The 16,730-nt window shown below is 62.5% G+C and overlaps 1 protein-coding gene across 11 annotated transcripts in view; it reads right to left on the bottom strand.

Annotated features, from left to right (window-relative positions):
- The window catches only part of VAV2 (vav guanine nucleotide exchange factor 2), a 145,075-nt gene that overhangs the window by 97,991 nt on the left and 30,354 nt on the right, over positions 1-16,730 (bottom strand). For all 11 annotated transcript variants that reach the window (XM_082696231.1, XM_082696222.1, XM_082696223.1 and 8 more), the window contains one exon: positions 15,652-15,768. In XM_082696231.1, coding sequence (XP_082552357.1) covers positions 15,652-15,768 — 117 coding nt within the window. The remainder of the gene's footprint in view (positions 1-15,651; positions 15,769-16,730) is intronic.

Raw genomic sequence — 16,730 nt, 5'->3', positions numbered from 1 at the left:
TCCTCCCTGCCCGGGGCTGGCGAGGGGCCAGCCCGCATGCTCATTCCGTTTTCTGCACCTCTCCTCCTCCACCCCTGCCTGTCCTCCCCTTGGAGAGGCCCACGTTCCTTCTCCGTTCCTGATCAGAAGCCGTTCTCCAGAGAGGATCCAGCAAACTCCTCAGCACAGAGAAGTAAGTGATAAAGCCTAACAGGTTACCTACATCAATTGGAACGTTAGAGTCAAAGGAATGACTCCCTAATGGTGGAATGTCAACTTGAATATTTTTTATGACATATCAGAGAACTGAAAAGTTACCATGAGAAAAAAGGAAAACTTTTTTTTTTTTCTGCAAGAAGCCTTTTTATGTTCACAAGAGCTAGACCTATTATCCAGCCAGTTGCAAAGGCAAAATCTCCAAAGTGTCCTCAGCTACTCACAAACAAAATAGTGGCCCCACTGAAAGTGTATACAGCGTACCAAGGGGCCACAGCTGTTGCAAATGCACCAGACCTAACTCTGAGCCCAGGCCCTCGAGGTTCACTTACCCACTAAGCCCTCCAGGCAGATGCCACCCTCCCTTGTAGATGAGGAGACCAAAGCTTAGAAGGGGAGGGTTCTGCCCAGCCATCAGGCATCTGTTAAAGAACGGAGCTGTTCTGCCCTCCCCCCACCCCAGACAGAACGCTAAAGACCCCAAAGGGAGAATCCTGGAGACAGAAAGGGCTGGTCGAACCCCACACCGGTTTGTCCACGGAGGCTGGGACGGAGCACCGTCCACGGACCCACGACCACAGCGCCGGGGCTCCTAGTCCACGATCCCGGCACCCACAGAGTCTGTGTCTAGTGGGGCCGCTCCCAGGCTCACAGATATGACCTCGCTGTGTCCTCCCGCAGTGGGAGGGGCGCGGGGGGGGGCTCTGGGGTCCCTCCCTGCAGCTCCGCCTGGCGACCTCCCCCCACCCAGGACATCCTGACACCTTCACCTGGGGCGGAGTTAGGTTTGAACACGCGACTCTGGGGGTGACACCCACCCAGCCCAACGGCAGACACTGAACCCATGAGACAGAAGCCCCCCCAGCCCTGGATCCCAGCCAGCTGCCCGCCCGCCGCCGGGCCTCCCTGCCTGAGCCCCCAGGCCTGGCCCAGCACCACCCCTGGACTGCGCCTGGTGCTCCCTTCCCCAACCTCCTTCCGAGGGCGTCAGCGACCGCCCATTTCCCCGCGTCGCTGCCTCCATCTTCCAAAGTGATTGAGATTCTAACACCATTAAATTTAATTTGCTTTTCCTAATGATAGGCCCACAGTATTAGGACATCTCCTTTTCCACTTGAAAGACATCTCAGGGTGATTTTCACCAGTTAAATTAATAGGGAAACCATTAGAAACTTAGAGAGGAATCGGTGCCTCCAGCTCAGCTCTAAATAAACTCTTACACGGAGGAGGAAAGTGGTCCTCGCTGGGGCAGAGAGACAGAACGGGGCAGAGCCACGCGTCCCCGTCTCAGTCCCGCGTTTTCCAGAGCCTCCACTTGCCCATCAAACTCACGCCCGGCCGCTGCCCCCAGCTGCCTCCGTCACCGGGATGCATCTAGAAATCCGGGCTGCGGCACCTGTGGGGAGGCACCTCCAAGCACTCGCTGGCTGGGTCGCTGCGCCCTCCACACACACACGCGTCTCGCTCGCCTCTCGGGTCCCCACGGGGCTGAGGTCGTGTCCACTCCCGTTTCGTAGATGACGGAGGGCAGCAAGGCTACGCAGCACAACCAAGGTCTCCCAAGCCCGGGCCTGTCTGATGCCAGCCCGTCCTCAGCCCCTGGGACCCACGGCCTCCCCATGGTCACAGTCGTGTCCTCCAATCCTCTCCCCCACTTGACTTTCCCTCCGACCCCCATCGCCAGCCTGCCGGCAGCTCCCGTGGTTTGCGGCTGCACCGTCCATGGCAGCCTCCTCGCCGGCCTCGCTTGCTGCCACGTCTCTGCGTTTCCGGTGCTGGAGGATAAAATGACCACGGTGCCGGCTCCGGAAGCTTCCACGGAAGGAGCACCATGGCCACGCTTCCCCTGAGTTCTCACTGCCAACCTGCGCAGCAGGTCCTCGTGAGGACCGGAGGGCCCAGCCCGGCTGGGGTGGGCCAGGGGACCCGAGGGCACTGTAGAGCTGCCTCCTGCGACCTGTCCCAAAGCCACACAGCCCTGGGCGGGGGCTTCGCGGAAAACGGGCACCCGGACTCCCAGCCCAGGGCCTCCCTGTCCCCAGTGGCCGGGAGGGCTGACCGGTGGCACTGCCTTTCTAACCCCCAGGTCAGACAGGGCCTCTCACTGAGGAGAGGCGCCAGGACAACTGGATTTTTCCTAAACGTTCCTCCCGTCTCGGGAGGGAGAAAGGGCACTTAGCCATTTTTGCCACCAGCTAAAATATTTCAGTCTCAGATCAAGCAGGAATGCAAGCCGGAAACAGCACACGGCTCCGCGCCAGACGGATTTGGTCCGTCCCAGGGGAGCAGGACAAACCGGGCGCTCTTGGCAACCCCGGGCAGGAGGGGAAAGGCCCGGCCCCTCCTGTGTCTCGAGCCCAGAACCAGCTCCTGCCAGCTTCAGACCCCAGTGTGGGCCTGCCCTCGGCCCAGGCGAGGCGCTCACACGTGTGCACCCCACCACAGGCCCGGGGCCAGGCTCCCCTAACTGCACGAGGGCCCCCGAGATTCGAAAGCAGCAGCGCACACCGTGAGGGGGTCTCGCATCAGAGGCCCAGCTGACAGCCTCATCCGGTCGTCCTGAAAGGTTGTCCTTGGGGCCTCCCCTCATCCAGGGCCTGGGCTCCCAGGGCCAGGAGAGAAAGGCCAGGCCCTGCCTTGGACCCCCCAGAGAGCCAGGAGGCAGGCCTGTGTCCCCATCGGCACAAGGGCTCAGCCTGAGACTGCTAAGGCCCACCCTTCCAGGCGCAGCCCTCCTGCCTCGGGGACCGTTCCTCCCCACGTGCCTGCCCTCTGAGCGCCCTAGCTGGCCCTCCCCAGACCCCAGGACACAGGGGTTGGCCTGGGGCTGGGGCTGCGGTCACCCTGAGCTCCCTCTGCTGTCTTGCTCACCTGCCAACCTGCCACAGTGCCCAGTGAGGACCGGCCGTGCCCTCCACACTGATGGGAGCCCCACCTGGGGGGCCTGAGGGTCACGGTCCCCGTGGGCTCCAAGGACCCTGCACATGCCCGAAGGGAACACCCCCAACTCCGAGCTTCCTGGCTGGCCAGCCGCGGGGCACTGGCACCAAGTACGGATCAGAAACTCTAACTGGAGATGTAACTCATAATTAGCCTTTCATTAATTAAAAATGGGAAAACTAATTACTTAATAAATGCCACTGGCTTCATTTGCGTCAAATTTGAAAACGTATTTTCCTAAGAGGAGAGAATATTCACAAGGGTCCCCAGAGGGCAAAGCCAGGCACATGGACTCAGCAGGTCCCCCGATGACCTTGGCCCTCAGCCTCCAAACTCCACCCCCCGGCCACCCCCCAGACAGCCCCCCACATAGGAGCAGAGGCTGGGGGTCTGTCCCACTCAGCACTCTGCCCCCGGCATCTGGCCTGGCTGGGCACTCCCCCGTAGGTGGCTGTGGAAGGCGGGGAGGGGTGGCTCTGATGTCCAGGAGGAGAGCGGAGTCTCGCTCTACGGTCGCTGCCCTCTGGGGGCCAAGCCCAGACACAGTGGGACCCATCTCCTGACCGCTGCGTCCTCCGGCCAGACCGAAGGAATGACGGCTGCAGCCGGGCTCCAGCCTGAGCTTGACCCCTCTTGGCCCCGACGTGGAGCGCACACGGTACCTCCGGTCTAGACAGACCCAAGAGTGCCCGCCTTCCCTGCCCCGACCTGCGACCTGCACTGCACGGAGTGTGAGACCTGGATCAAAGGTGTCCACACCTGCCATGCCATGCACAACAGGCAGCAAGGGGCCACAGTGGCAGTGCCACCGAGGCTGCGGTCACAGCCACTTCACTCCCAGGAGGGCCCCATGATGGCCACCGTGTTTGCAAGGCTGTGCTGAGTCCGGTACGTCCACACAGCCTAGGCCAGAGGCACACCTTCCCGGGACAGCCAGGGACGGTCCCAGTGCTGGCTGGACCAACGTGAGCAGCTGGCCTTGACCTCCCGCACCGGGCCCTCTCGTCTGCGGACTCAGCCGAGCCCACCCGTGTTCACACTCTCGTTCTACGTCCGCTGAGCCGCCCATCACCACGATGACCGGCCGTCCCCGGGAAGCAGCCTTCGTATCCGGCACCAGGGACCCCTGCTGCGTCCGGGGGCAGCCCCTCGGCATCCCGGAGGCCACCCCGGGGAGCAGGCTCCAACTTCAAAGCCGGCCCCACCGCGTTCCCACGAGCTCCTCCTGCTCTACCTGGCTCCGTGCAGAGGCCGGGAGGAAGCCCCAGGCCTGAGCACGAACAGCAATCAGCCGCTGATTAACACGGATCTCCACAGAGCCCGTCCGCCGAGGCGCTCGCGCTTCATGGAAATTCAGCCACGAGCAAGCACTGGACATGAGGGTCGTTCCAATGACGTCTGCAGGTAGCAGTTGCGGTGATGCTCCTAGTACTGGCGGTCAGAGGGGCCGGGAGACGGTGTGCCTCTCTGGTCTCAACCAGACCGCACACAGGGACAGAGGGGGCTCCAGCTGCCGCGAGCCCTGGAATCCCGGGGCTCCTGGTCCATCTGGGGCTGGTGAGGGGCCCGGGCACCCTCATCTCTCAGCTCACTCTACAGCTGCTGGAACCTTCTCCTCCAACTCCTCTGTTTCTGGGAGGCACAGGGCAGCTCCCACCTCCCCTACCTGTCTCAACTAAGGGAAAAGCATGCCCACCAGGTCATCTCTGTTTCCTTGGCTCTGGCAAAACTGTGACCCCAGAACTGTCTTCCCAGCCGGGGTCACACACTTTGGGAAGGGGCCTGACGCCCCCACGGGAAAGCAGACGTGCCCTGTGGACCAAGTGCCCCACACGGGGAAGGTGCTGGGGGTGGGTGACTTTTAAGGATGGGGACCTTGGCCAGTGAAGCGGGGCCTGGACAGGCTCTTCTCAGACTGACAAGCAGACGTGGCCACTCGGCAGACACTCTGTTCCCTTCCTGTTTGTCTTCAAAACAAACCACTGCCCTCCCTCGAACAGATGCTCCCACGACTCACTACAAAAGGGGCCAAGACCACCCAATGCAGAGGACAGTCTCTTCCAGAAACAGAGCTGGGAAATCCGGACGTCCGCATGCGAAGAACGGGACAGTTGGACACAGTTGACCTCCACCGCAAACAAAAAATTAGCTGGACATGGATCAAAGACCCAAATGTAAGACCTGAAACTATAAGGCTCTTGGAAGTAAGTGCAGGAGGGGCACCTGGGGGGCTCAATCATTAAGCTTCTACCTTCGGCTCAGGTTGTGATCCCGGGGTCCCGGGATGAAGCCCCACATCAGGCTCCCTGCTCGGCGGGGAGGCTGCCTCTCCCTCTGCCTCTGCTGCTCCCCTGCTTATGTGCTCGCTGTTAAATATATAAACAAAAAATAAATAAACAAATATATATATATATATAATCTTTTTTAAAAAAAAGTAAATGTGGGAGAAAAACTTCCTGACACTGGATTCAGAAATGATTTGGGCAAGGCACCAAAAACGGAGGCAATAGAAGGAAAAACAGCTACACCTGACTTCAAAACCTGTCTTTCATGCATCCAAGGACACTTCTTGGGAGAGTGGAAAGCAAGCCACGGCATGGGACCGAGTGCCTGTGAATCACGTGCCTCTCAGGGGTTCATAGCCTGAATATATAAAGAGCTTGTACCACTCAACAACAAGGAATGGATTAGAACATGGGCGAAGGCCTTGAAACAGACATCTCCCCGAAGACGACATGAGAAGGTACCCAACATCTCAAACCATGAGGAGAATGCAAGTCAAAACCACAGTGAGATCCGACCTCACGCCCTCCGGGGTCGCTGTATCTCTCTCTCTCTCTCTCTCACTCACACACACACTAACCAGTGCTGGCAAGAATGTGCAGAACTTGGAGCCCTCATGCCCTGCTGGGAATGAGAAACGGTGCAGCCGCTGTGGAAAATATTAGAGCCGTTCTTCAAAACACGCACAACCAGCACGGGATCAGCCGGTCCCCTTCTGGGCAGGCGCCCGAAACAAATGACAGCAGGAACCCAAACAGCGACTCGCACACCCGCGTCCCAGCAGCACCGGCCGTAGCAGCCGGAAGGGAGAGATGGTCCAAATGTCCATCCACAGGGGACAGGCAAGCGGCACGTGGCGTAGCCGCACGAGGGCCCACGACCCGACCTTTAAGAAGGACGGGACGGACGCTGACAGGCGCCACCGCGTGGGTGAACTCGGACACGGGATGCTGAGGGGAGGACACCGGACACAAAAAGCCGCGTGGACGGGATCCCTGCCCCCGGAAGAGGCAAACGCACAGAGACAGAGAACAGATGGGTGGTTGCCGGGGGCCGGGGCACGAGACAGGAGAGACGGTTCCCTCCTGGGGCAACGAATCAGTTCTCAACAAGACGGCAGTGGCGGGCCCACCGCGCCGTGAATATGCAGCATGCCTCTGGACTGAACCCAAAAATGGCTAAAATGATCCATTTTATGTTCTACCCATTTTATCACAACAATTTCTTTTAAAAAATTAAAGTCTGGGCACCTGGGTGGCTCAGTCACCGAAGTGTCGCCTTCAGCTCAGGTCACCATTCCGGAGTCCTGGGATGAGCCCCGCGTCAGGCTCCCAGCTCGGCCGGGAGGCTGCTTGCCCCTCCCTCCGCCTGTGCCGGTGAGTGCACACAGCACAAGCTCTCTCTCTCCCAAATAAATGAATAAAATCTTTAAGAAAAAGAACAGGTTTTTAAAAATAAGGAAAAGAAGAAAGTCAAAAAAGACCACCCAGGATACATGGCCGCGGGCTCCGGCCCGAACTCCCTGATCCCTGAATGGGGCAGGGGGTGGACAGCCCAAACGATGCAGCCTTCTGGGGGCCGGGTAGGAGGGGGTAAAGCTTTTGGAACCGCCATGGGGCCTCTCCCCGACTCGGTCCTGGCCGCCCTCCTTGTGATTCAGAGGAGACGCCCCGCCCCCACCATCTCAGACCCGACCCCGCGGCTGGTGCCTGGTCACTGGGGGTGGCCGACCCCTCCTTGCCTTTGCAACAAGCAACATTGCCAGGGAAGGGCCTCCCAGGGTGCCAAGAAAGGATACCTTGTCGCAATTAATTATTCACATTTTGTTACTTTTTCCCTCTCCCCTTAGCCCTGCTCTGCATTTTTTGCTGCAAACATCAGCCTGTCAGGCTGCAACAGAAACAATGTCTTGGAGCCCTGGGGAGAAACAATTAGCCAATTAATATTTAATTAACTGCGGACAGACAAAAAAGGCACGCATGAGTCACCCCAGGCTGGGCTGAGAAAACGCTAACTCTTGGCCGCTCGGGTGGGGCTGCTCGCAAAGCCAGACACAGAGGGAGGAGGACTCCGACAGGAACAACGGGCGCGGCCAGGATGACCCCCACCAAGGGATCATCTGGGCAACTGTGTGCTCACAGATGGGGAAACTGAGGCCCAGATGTGCGGCCTGGGCGCATGCTCCTGGCCCACCTCCTCCGTCCCCAGCTTCTCTGTCAGGTGTGACGGAGTCCGGAGTCCCCACGTCCTCTCTCCCTGGAAATGAATCGTGAGCAAGAAGGAGGTTAAAAGGTCCCCGTGGCTCCTCAGCCGAGGCCCCTCTCGGAGAACTCTCGGGCCAGGTGTGGGCGCCACCCCCTCCCCGGGACCCTGCCCAGGGGTTTGGAGGCACCATCACAAGGGCGCAAAGGCCGCGGGCCTCACGCACAAGGGCTGCCCACCCCACACCGGGGGCCCTGGGGGCAGACGCAGGCCTCCCAGCGCGGCTCCGCACACCTGTTCGTTGTCAGGACTCGGCACAGAAACCGAAACGTACCCCCGACTCCCTCCACCACCGCGAAGGCGGGGTCAGCCAACAGCTGGGGTCTGGAAGCAAAGAAAACCACTCCCAGCCGAGTTAGGAGGTAGCGGGTCAGCGTGTGCACAGATGTGTGCACACGTGTGCATGTGTACACGTGTGTGTGCGCAGATGTGCGTGCGTGCATCTGGCTGTCCGGGTCCCCGGAAAGCAGGTGGGCTCCTGGCGGCGGGAAGGGACGGTCCACAGACAGGAGGAGGCACGGTTTGGAGCAGGAAACCGGCACCACCAGCCCCGCACTGGGCCCTGCTCGGCCTGGGGCTGCTCCTCCCGCATAGCGGCCACGTCTGAACAGAGAGTGTGCGGCGGACTCGGCGTCCGGAGCGCCTGGTCGACGACACACAATCAGTCACCGCAGGGTCACTGTCTGTGAGTCCTCAGACGAGCCTTGAGGGAGCGCCCAGGGCTCTGCACCCCGCAGGGGAGTGAACACACACCGGAGGAGCCGGGCGAGCACGCGGCAGTGCAGGGCCAGACAGAAGGGGTGTCCGATCGATGTCCTGAGGCTGCCTGCCCCTCCTCCCCCGACCAGACAGCACCCCAGGGACTCGCTCATCGATGCAGACGCTAAACAGAGAAATCGATGATGGGGCTGACGCAGCACAAGCTGGACGGGGTGAGGCTGGTGCTGGGCCACAGGAACCACCGGCACACCCCGCCCCCCTCCAAGGCCACCAGCCACCTGCTCAGCGGGGCAGGGGACGAGGGCACCACCCTGAGAGCAGCGGGTTCCAAAACCAGCGCGCACGGCCGCACCTGCCAGGCCTTCCTCCACACTCCTCAAAGGGACAGCCGGGCTACAAACCCATTTTACAGATGGGGAGACTATAGTCCCAAGAGGTGAGGTGACTTCTGAGTCCCGCTAAGTGCCCTCTGGGCACCACTCCGTCTGGAGCTCTGAAAGCCGTCTCAATGGCTCCGTCCCCACCTGGCTTCTAGAAGCATTCATGCTGCCAAAAAGCCCTAGGACAGTGGTGAGCAGGATTGGTGGGAGAAGCAGAGGGGCAACAACAGGAACACAGGGAGGTCTGGCAGAGCAAGCCGGCTCTGTCTCGTGGGCCCACTCCCCAGTAGACCGCTGGGGTGCTGAGGTCTGTGCTGATGGGCTCAGTGGGAAGACACTTGCCCCAAGCACGAGGGGAAGGGCCCCTGTGTCCTACAGACAGAAGTTAAGGGGGTACGGGGTTGGGCCACAGGTCCAGGCTCTGGACCCAGCCAGGGCAGTAGGAGGGCCGGCGATGCTGGCAGACGTGCCCCGCTTCCCATGTCCAGGACATCATCCCGGCATCCCACAGCTGCAACCAGGCCTGCCACAAACCGCCCCGACCAAAGCCCCAGTCCTGGCGAGGGCGGCCTGGGCTGTTACAGACCACTGGTTTCAAACTACATTTTTAGCCTCTTTGGAATCCTTAAAGCAAAACGCCAGGCAAATGCACCATGGAAAGCAGGTAAGAGCAGGCTCACTCTGACTCAGCAGACCCTGACCTCCCGGCCTCCTCCCGGCCTCCTGAGAGGCCCAAACTGGTTTGAAATCCCCTGCAGGACGGAACTGGCTGCACCTGTTCTGACCTTCGTGTGGGAAGACACGCAGTCGCTGCCCAGGGTCAGCGCTTCCTTGCTTTGGTCCTCTTGTGGCCTCTCCCGCAGCAGGACAGCCCAAGGGCCTCCACTCGGCCCCACCGGCCTCCACACCAGCCTCGAACCCAGCTTCCTGACGCCCCTGCAGGTGGCAGAACCCCTCAGGGCTGACCACGGCCTCTCCCCGCGTAAGGCCTCCAGGTGAGGCGTCACCTGGAGGAAGGGGGGGAGCCAGAATCCGCCAGCAGGACCCCCGCAGCCCCCGACCGCACCATCACTGTGGGGCTCGCGTAGCTCCCTACTTCGAGAGGTCCCTGAGGGCTCGGGGAGCCAGCAGGCAGCCCCGCCCCTGCCAGCGACCGGAGCAGAAGGACGAGAGGGGACGGGGCAGCCGGCGTCACACCCTGACTACGCAGCGGCCCGTGGGCAGCCCAGCCTTGCCAACGGCCAGCTCTCACCACGACTCCAGTTTCTGAGCCTAGAAAAGGTCTCCGTGAACCATAAATCGGAGAATTAGGCACACTTGTAGGAGGCTGTGCAGACCTTCCTCGAGGGCCGTCCGTTCTGCCCAAACGGAGGCTAAAGTGACCCCACTGACCAGGACACCTGCGGGTCCCAGGCAGGTAGGGAAGTCTGGGTTGGGCTGGGGCAGCGCCCACTGGGCACTATGGGGCGCCCTGTGGGGGGAGGGCCTGGAGGGCCACCAGATGCCCAGGCCCCCCAGGCCCCGGCAAGGCAGCTGACCCACCGAGGGCTCCAGGGTGTCCTGACCAGAGGCTTCCCGGGCTCCTCCTAGAAGAACCACGTACCCACACAAAGGCAGACCGGCCGGCGCCCCACGTGCAGAGTGAGATTCTAGACACCTGGGGGACGTCGGTAACCCAAGTCCCCACAGCCAGGAGGTGGACGGCGACAGGCACGCCGAGAAAGGTGCCTGTCATACTTCATGGTGGTGCCGCGCTCCAGGGAGCCGGCAGCGAGGCGCACGCCACCTCCCAACAGTGAGATCCGAACAGAGACCCCACAGCGGGGAGGAAGGCGGCCCTGCAGCCACAGGAGAACGTGCCGGGCGGGGGGCGGAGGGCGGCCTGCAGGCGAGCCCAGAAAAGCGAGTGAGTGCGGCAGGAGCGGGCAGCGGGCCAGGAAGGGCCATTCCCTGTGGGCTGGGGTCAGCATCCTGCTGTGAGGGGCGGTGAGGACGCCCCACGTTGATGCACATGGGAAGATCACGTGAGCCGACCTCAGGGCCCAGCGCTCTCCAGGGACCAAAATACCAGAAAAAAATCACAGAAACTCGGCGGTCTCACCAGGATCTTCTCTCCAAAATTCCCAACCACCCTGCAAGCCAGGGCCATGGCGTGCCCTGGAAGACCCAGCCGAAGCGGGTCCCCTCCGCAGCCCTTCCCACGCCCGCTCCCACGCTGGGCCCCGTGCGTCCAACAGAGGGCACGAAGGGACAAGAGGAAGGGTCCACCTGCTGTAGACTTTCCTACCGGCAGGCCCCTCGGCCCACGCGCCCCACGCGCACCGCCCAAACTTAATCCCTTTACCGAGAGAAATACCGGGGGAGCCAGTTCTCCTGTCCTCCAGCTCCTGGGGGATGGAGCCTGTTGGGGGACGAGCGGGAAGAGGAAGAAACCAGCGCCACCTCGACCGGGCCCCGCGCTGCCCGTCCCCGCTGAGCCCTCACACGCCACACGAGGGGCCCCAGTCTTCATCTCATCCCTGCAGAAAGGAAAGCTCGAGGAGCCCAAGCCTTCGCAAAATGGACCCCCACCCAGGTCTAGAGAACAGGAAGTCCCTCTCTCTCTGGCCGGCCACCCCCACCACCTGGCTCTAACAGAACCCACACGAGAGAAAGCTCCAGAAGGCAAGCACCTGGCCAGCTTCCCCTGGTGAGCGGGCTGGTTCCTTCGTGGCTGGCCGCACCCAGGGCTCCCGCAGCCCTCGAGGGTCTCAGCGGTCCACCTGTCCGCCGCCCCCACCAAGGCCTCTGCGCGGGGTTTCGCCAGGGAGTAGAGAATCCGGCCTGCCCCTCCCAGCACTGCTCCCGGGTCAAGTACACACCTTCTGAAGCTTCATGGGCCCCAGACGCCAGCTCCCTCTGCACCTGCCCTGCTCGGCCCACTCCGCCCCCACGGAGAGGCCAAAGGAGACGCCCAAGGGCCTGGGGGCGCGCCAGTCTGTACACAGGCGGAACGCGGGAACCCGCCCCAGCTCTCCAGAGCGGGGAGGGGGCTTAGTCTGTCCCATGACACAAGCCGTGCTCGCTCTCAGTGCACGGGATCCTCCCTGCAACGAAATCGCAGAGAAGGTCCAGTGTCATGGCTGAGAAGTGGGCCCGGCCCGGCATCTCCTGGGGAAGTTCTGGATTTCCACTCTGTCCGTTCTTCTGCAGGTGATGGCGCAGGAGCTAATCCGGGCCTCCCCTTGGAGAGCCAAGACCATGTCTCTCCCTTTTATCTGTACCATCGTGAGTGCTTCACAAATGCGCAGTATATTAAGTGCTAATGGCTTGGGGGGGGGGGGCGGTAGATGGTGCGCGGCTGGGCGGGCGGGTGTGTGCACGGGTGTGCAAATGGCTGGGTGGGTGGACAGAGGAATGAATGAATGCACCAATGCCTTCTCTCCCCAAGGAATGACTCCAGCAACACTGGAGAAGGGAAGCTGAAAAGCAGCTGCTTGGAAACAGCACAATGAAACCCGGACAAGGACAGGGTCTGCCTTCGTGCTGGCGGGGACTCAGCGCTCCGGGGCCAGCGGTGGGGGTCCGGGGCAGGGCAGAGCGGGCAGTCGCGTCTCCACGGTCTGACGTGAGTGAGGGCGCCCAGGCCCACCTGGAGGAGTCAGGCTGAGCCGGTGGAGCTCCTGGAGGGCTCCTCAGAAGGCTAAGCCGGGCCCATGGGAAACTCCAGAAACATCCCTGAAGAGACACACAGCACCTACACTCCGCCTCTGTGCCCAGACGGAGCTACGCACGGGGACCTCCCTGCCAGGCCCCGTCAGAAGATAACACCCGAATAAAGACCAGACGGCGCTCCTTCTCACCAGCCCGCCAGCAGCCTGCCCTCCCGCCCGCCCGGCGCCCCACCCAGCGCCACCCTCCAGGGGAGGGAGAGTCCCTGTGCCTCTGGGTACCAAGCCGCGGGCGCTGAGGCTCTGCTGGGATTGTGGTTTTTCCCAGGACATTCCATCCCGGGACATCAGGAGGGACTAGCCGAGCAAACAGACTTGGGGCAGTGGGCGCCTACGGGGGCAGCGCAGCCCAGCGCCCCAAGCCTCTGCCGGTCCCCAGCTCGGAAAGGCTAACCACAGTTTTACCTCAATGAGAAAGACGTGGGGCAGGACGAGCTAATGGGGAGACGCTTAGCCAGATGGACGGGCAGGACGGGGCCGCCACGCAGCCAACCGGAGGTCAAGGGACCCAGGAGAGGGGAAGCAAGGAACACGGGAGCCCCCGTGGCGTGTGCGGCTGAGCTGAGCTCCAGAAACACAGCCCCGCTTCCTGCTCGGCAGAGCTCGGGGGGCGGGAGTCTCACCACCATCTCACAAGTGGGATTTGGAGAAACAGTCAGCCCCTTGGGCACCGAGGCTTGCCGGACTCAAACCCAGCCCCCGGGCGTCCGCAGTCCGTGTGCTCAGCCCTCGGGCTCTGTCTTCCAAAGATGCGGACTTAACGAGTAAAATAATAGAGGACAAAAATCAGAAGACACAGGTCTACAAGGGTCTAGTTCTGTTTCAGCCAAACCTGGGGCGAGGACAGTGACAAACGCTCGGCATTTCAGGAGCCCGTACTGAGGGCTGGACGCCTCGCCACCTCCCACCGGGCAAATGGAGGTCAGAGGCACCGGGTCACCTGCCAAGTCACCCAGCCGGTGAGCAGGGCCAGAATGTCAATCAGTCTGACTCGAGGGTCACAATGTGGAGAGCAGAGGGGCGGTGGGAGAGCTCTCCCCTAGCCCTGCCCCGCCCAGAGCCAAGGGGCCTTGGTGCACGGCATGAACCGAGGCCCGCCCGCACACAGCGCTCAGGTCCGAGGCGTCACAGCACCTCCATTCCTGGCAACGCCCCGCCGCAACTGCAAATGGAGACAGATGACAAATGAAGAGCCCGCTCCCGGTTTCCACCGCAGAGGCCGCGGCGTGGCAAAGCAGCACCAATGTCCATCACTGTGTGATGTGGCAGACCGGGGGCCAGCGGCCAGCCGCAGCCCCGACGCAGCCCCTCTGCGTGCAGCTGGGACACCGCCCTGGAGCCAAGCAGCCTCCCTGAACCCCTGAGGAGCACGAGTCCCCCCCACCGCTGCACACCGCACGGCCACACAGTCGGTGGGTCGTGTGACAGGAGTCTGAGCTACGTGAATGGGCGTCTGTCTTACACCGTCGCACTCAGCTGTAGCACATCAAAACCAAAATGCAATTATAGACTGTCTCCCCCGCCCCCCGCCGGCCGAGAAAGGAGCCTGGCCAGGGTGTATCCTGCCTTGTCCTCCACGCGGTTATCGCAAACAGCAGCTCTGTGCGTGAGTATATGCCACGTACGTGTGTGTGCGCTCCTGGCTGCTACGTACGTGTGTGTGCGCTCCTGGCTGCTACGTACGTGTGTGTGCGCTCCTGGCTGCTACATACGTGTGTGTGCGCTCCTGGCTGCTACGTACGTGTGTGTGCGCTCCCGGCCAGGGCACTGCCGTGCACAAGGAGGAAGAACGCGAGAGCGGCTCCAGTCCCTTTGAAAGCAACCCCGGGGAACTGAGAAGCCCACTGACGGGACAGGACGCCAGCAAGACCCAGCCCAACCTCGGTGCTCCCGCCCCAGCACACGTGCCCGGGGGCACAGGGAGGCGGCCGGGAACCCCAGACAGGGACATCGCAGCAGCAGGGACTCGAGCGAGCCCTTCTGGGGAACGGAAACCGCTCAGAAGGGGCGACCGCACAGGGATGGGTTCTTGTGGGGGTCTGTGAATCTCCTGTCTAGCAACTTCCAGAACGCGGGGAGGGACCGTCAGGCCAGGTGGCTTATGGGAAAGTCCAGGCTACTGCCGGTGACCACAGCGCCTCGAGGAAAGGGTCGTCTCGGAGCCCGCTGCGCAGCACTCGCAGCGGCAGATCCAGAAGCCCCCCCGCCTTTCATAAATGATGCATTCACAGCACATTTCCTCAAACACCCAGTCCCCGATAATGCTTCTCAGACAAATTAAGCAATAAATATCTTCTGATGTTTCCCATCAGCAGGTGGAAACGGCTCCTCGGGCAGTCCGGGAAGCGGCGGTCTGGCTGAGCCTGTGCCAGCAGCCCGGTGTGGGGGGAGGGGGCAGGACGTGGTGTTGGGGGGGGACACACAGAGAACGGGGACCCCCGGATCGCAGGCAGCACAGAACCAGTTCTTCCCTCCCACCCCCAGCCTCCACGCAGCGGGAGATATCACGGCCCCCATCCCAGCCACGTCCAAGGAGTGGCCTGGGACCACACGTGACATCTCACATGGCTGTGAAGGCAGGCTTGCCACGAAGCCAGCTCACAAAGGAGCTGAAACCCCCGCCCCCCGCCAGCCCGCAGACTTTGCGGCTGCCCCACCTGGGGTCGTCCCTTGCCTGGACCCAGCAGAGCGTCTGGGTTGTCTGCCACGGACCCGGGGGAACCTGGGGCTTCGGTCATCAGCGACCCCCCTCCCACCCAACTCACGCTTGCAGCCAGAGACCGCTCCGCTTGCTTCTGGCATAACCACTATGGCCTCTGTCACACGAACCCCGATAATCACGGCACCTTCCGCATCTCGGCCCCCTCGCAGGAGCCGGGCGCCCCGTCAAGACCCGGAGATCCCGGGCAGCAAGTGCCCCATCTCCACCCACATCCACGCCCGCCTCTCCCTCCAGCCCCCTGGATTCTCGATGCCTGATCTCACCCTGGGGGTCCTGCTACCCTCCGCCCCCCCCATGCGCCCTCCTGTCTGTAACGCGTCCCCGCCTGCGGGTGCAGGGCACGGCCGTGCTGGAGGGGCCAGGCCTGTCCCGTCCGGCCACCCTGCACGGAGCCAGTGCTCGGCCCCTCCGCCCGGACCCTGGAGGAGAGAGCGCTCACCTTCCCGAAGTCCCGGACGTCGAAGAGGTCAAAGGGGTCAAACAGCTCGCTGTTTCGCAGCCCAAATTTGTCATGGCAGACTTTCAGGAACGTGCGGATGTTCTTCAAGCACAGGAACTAGAGAAGAGAAGAGAAGGCTGAGCCTATCCGGTCTACGAGAAGAGCCGTCACCGCGGCGAGCTCTGGCTTCCAGGAGCAGCAGAGACACGCACTCGGGGCCTGGGCAGCCTCGCCCCCCGCCGGCCTGAGGGTCCAGACGTCATCAGTGCCCCCCGCTCACCTCAGCCACTCATGATCCTTTGTCCCATACCCTGCCCAGAGGATCCAGCTTGGACGATGAGGACCGGAAATACGCTGGTTTGAGTCGGCAAAAACAGAGCACGACCACACACGCACTCACACTCACCACCTACCCTGGCCCGGACCTGCCCCGTGGAAGCCGTCCGTCCGCGGCGCCCCCCAGGAACGGCACACACCCGTCTCGGTGGGAGGCTGGGGACGCACCGGGGCGAGAGCCCCACAGCCTCAGCCGGGCGCCTCCTCCACCCGGCTGCCCCACCTCTGAGCTCCCACCCGCACTGCGCTTGGTGGAGCCGCTGGCTTGGGGGCTGAACGGGAAGGCCGGCCGCAGCCCCCGTGGGGAAGGAGCTGGTAAAGAAGGCAGGAGGGCAGCAGGCCAGGCGGCCTGGACAGCAGGATTCGGAGGGGCCCAGCCCCAGAATCGAATCCCGTCCACTGATTCCCACCGCAGGACCAGTGACAGCAGCTTCGGCTCCTGAGGGCGGCTTTAAAACCGCATGTCTCGCTGGGCCACGGTGAGCGCTTGGACGGCCCAGCAGTCCCACTGGCGAGGGCGTCCCCGAGGCAAGGACAGCGGCAGGCATGGCCCGGGGTCCCGGAACTGCAGACGCTCGTCCTCCCCGGCGGCCATTCCCTAAGGGCCGAGGGCTGGACAGCGAAACTGGAGCGCGTGCCGCCCCCCGGAAACGCAGATGCAGGGACAGACGGAGACGAAGGGCAGCACACGTCCCACGCTACGGCGGGCCCGGCCTAAACCGCGTGGCCCTCACCCCCGCCGG

The sequence above is a fragment of the Mustela nivalis genome (genome assembly GCF_964662115.1).
Source record: "Mustela nivalis genome assembly, chromosome: 13".
Taxonomy (NCBI): domain Eukaryota; kingdom Metazoa; phylum Chordata; class Mammalia; order Carnivora; family Mustelidae; genus Mustela; species Mustela nivalis.
The sequence above is the reverse complement of the archived record's forward strand: the minus strand, read 5'-3'. Positions and strand labels throughout refer to the sequence as shown.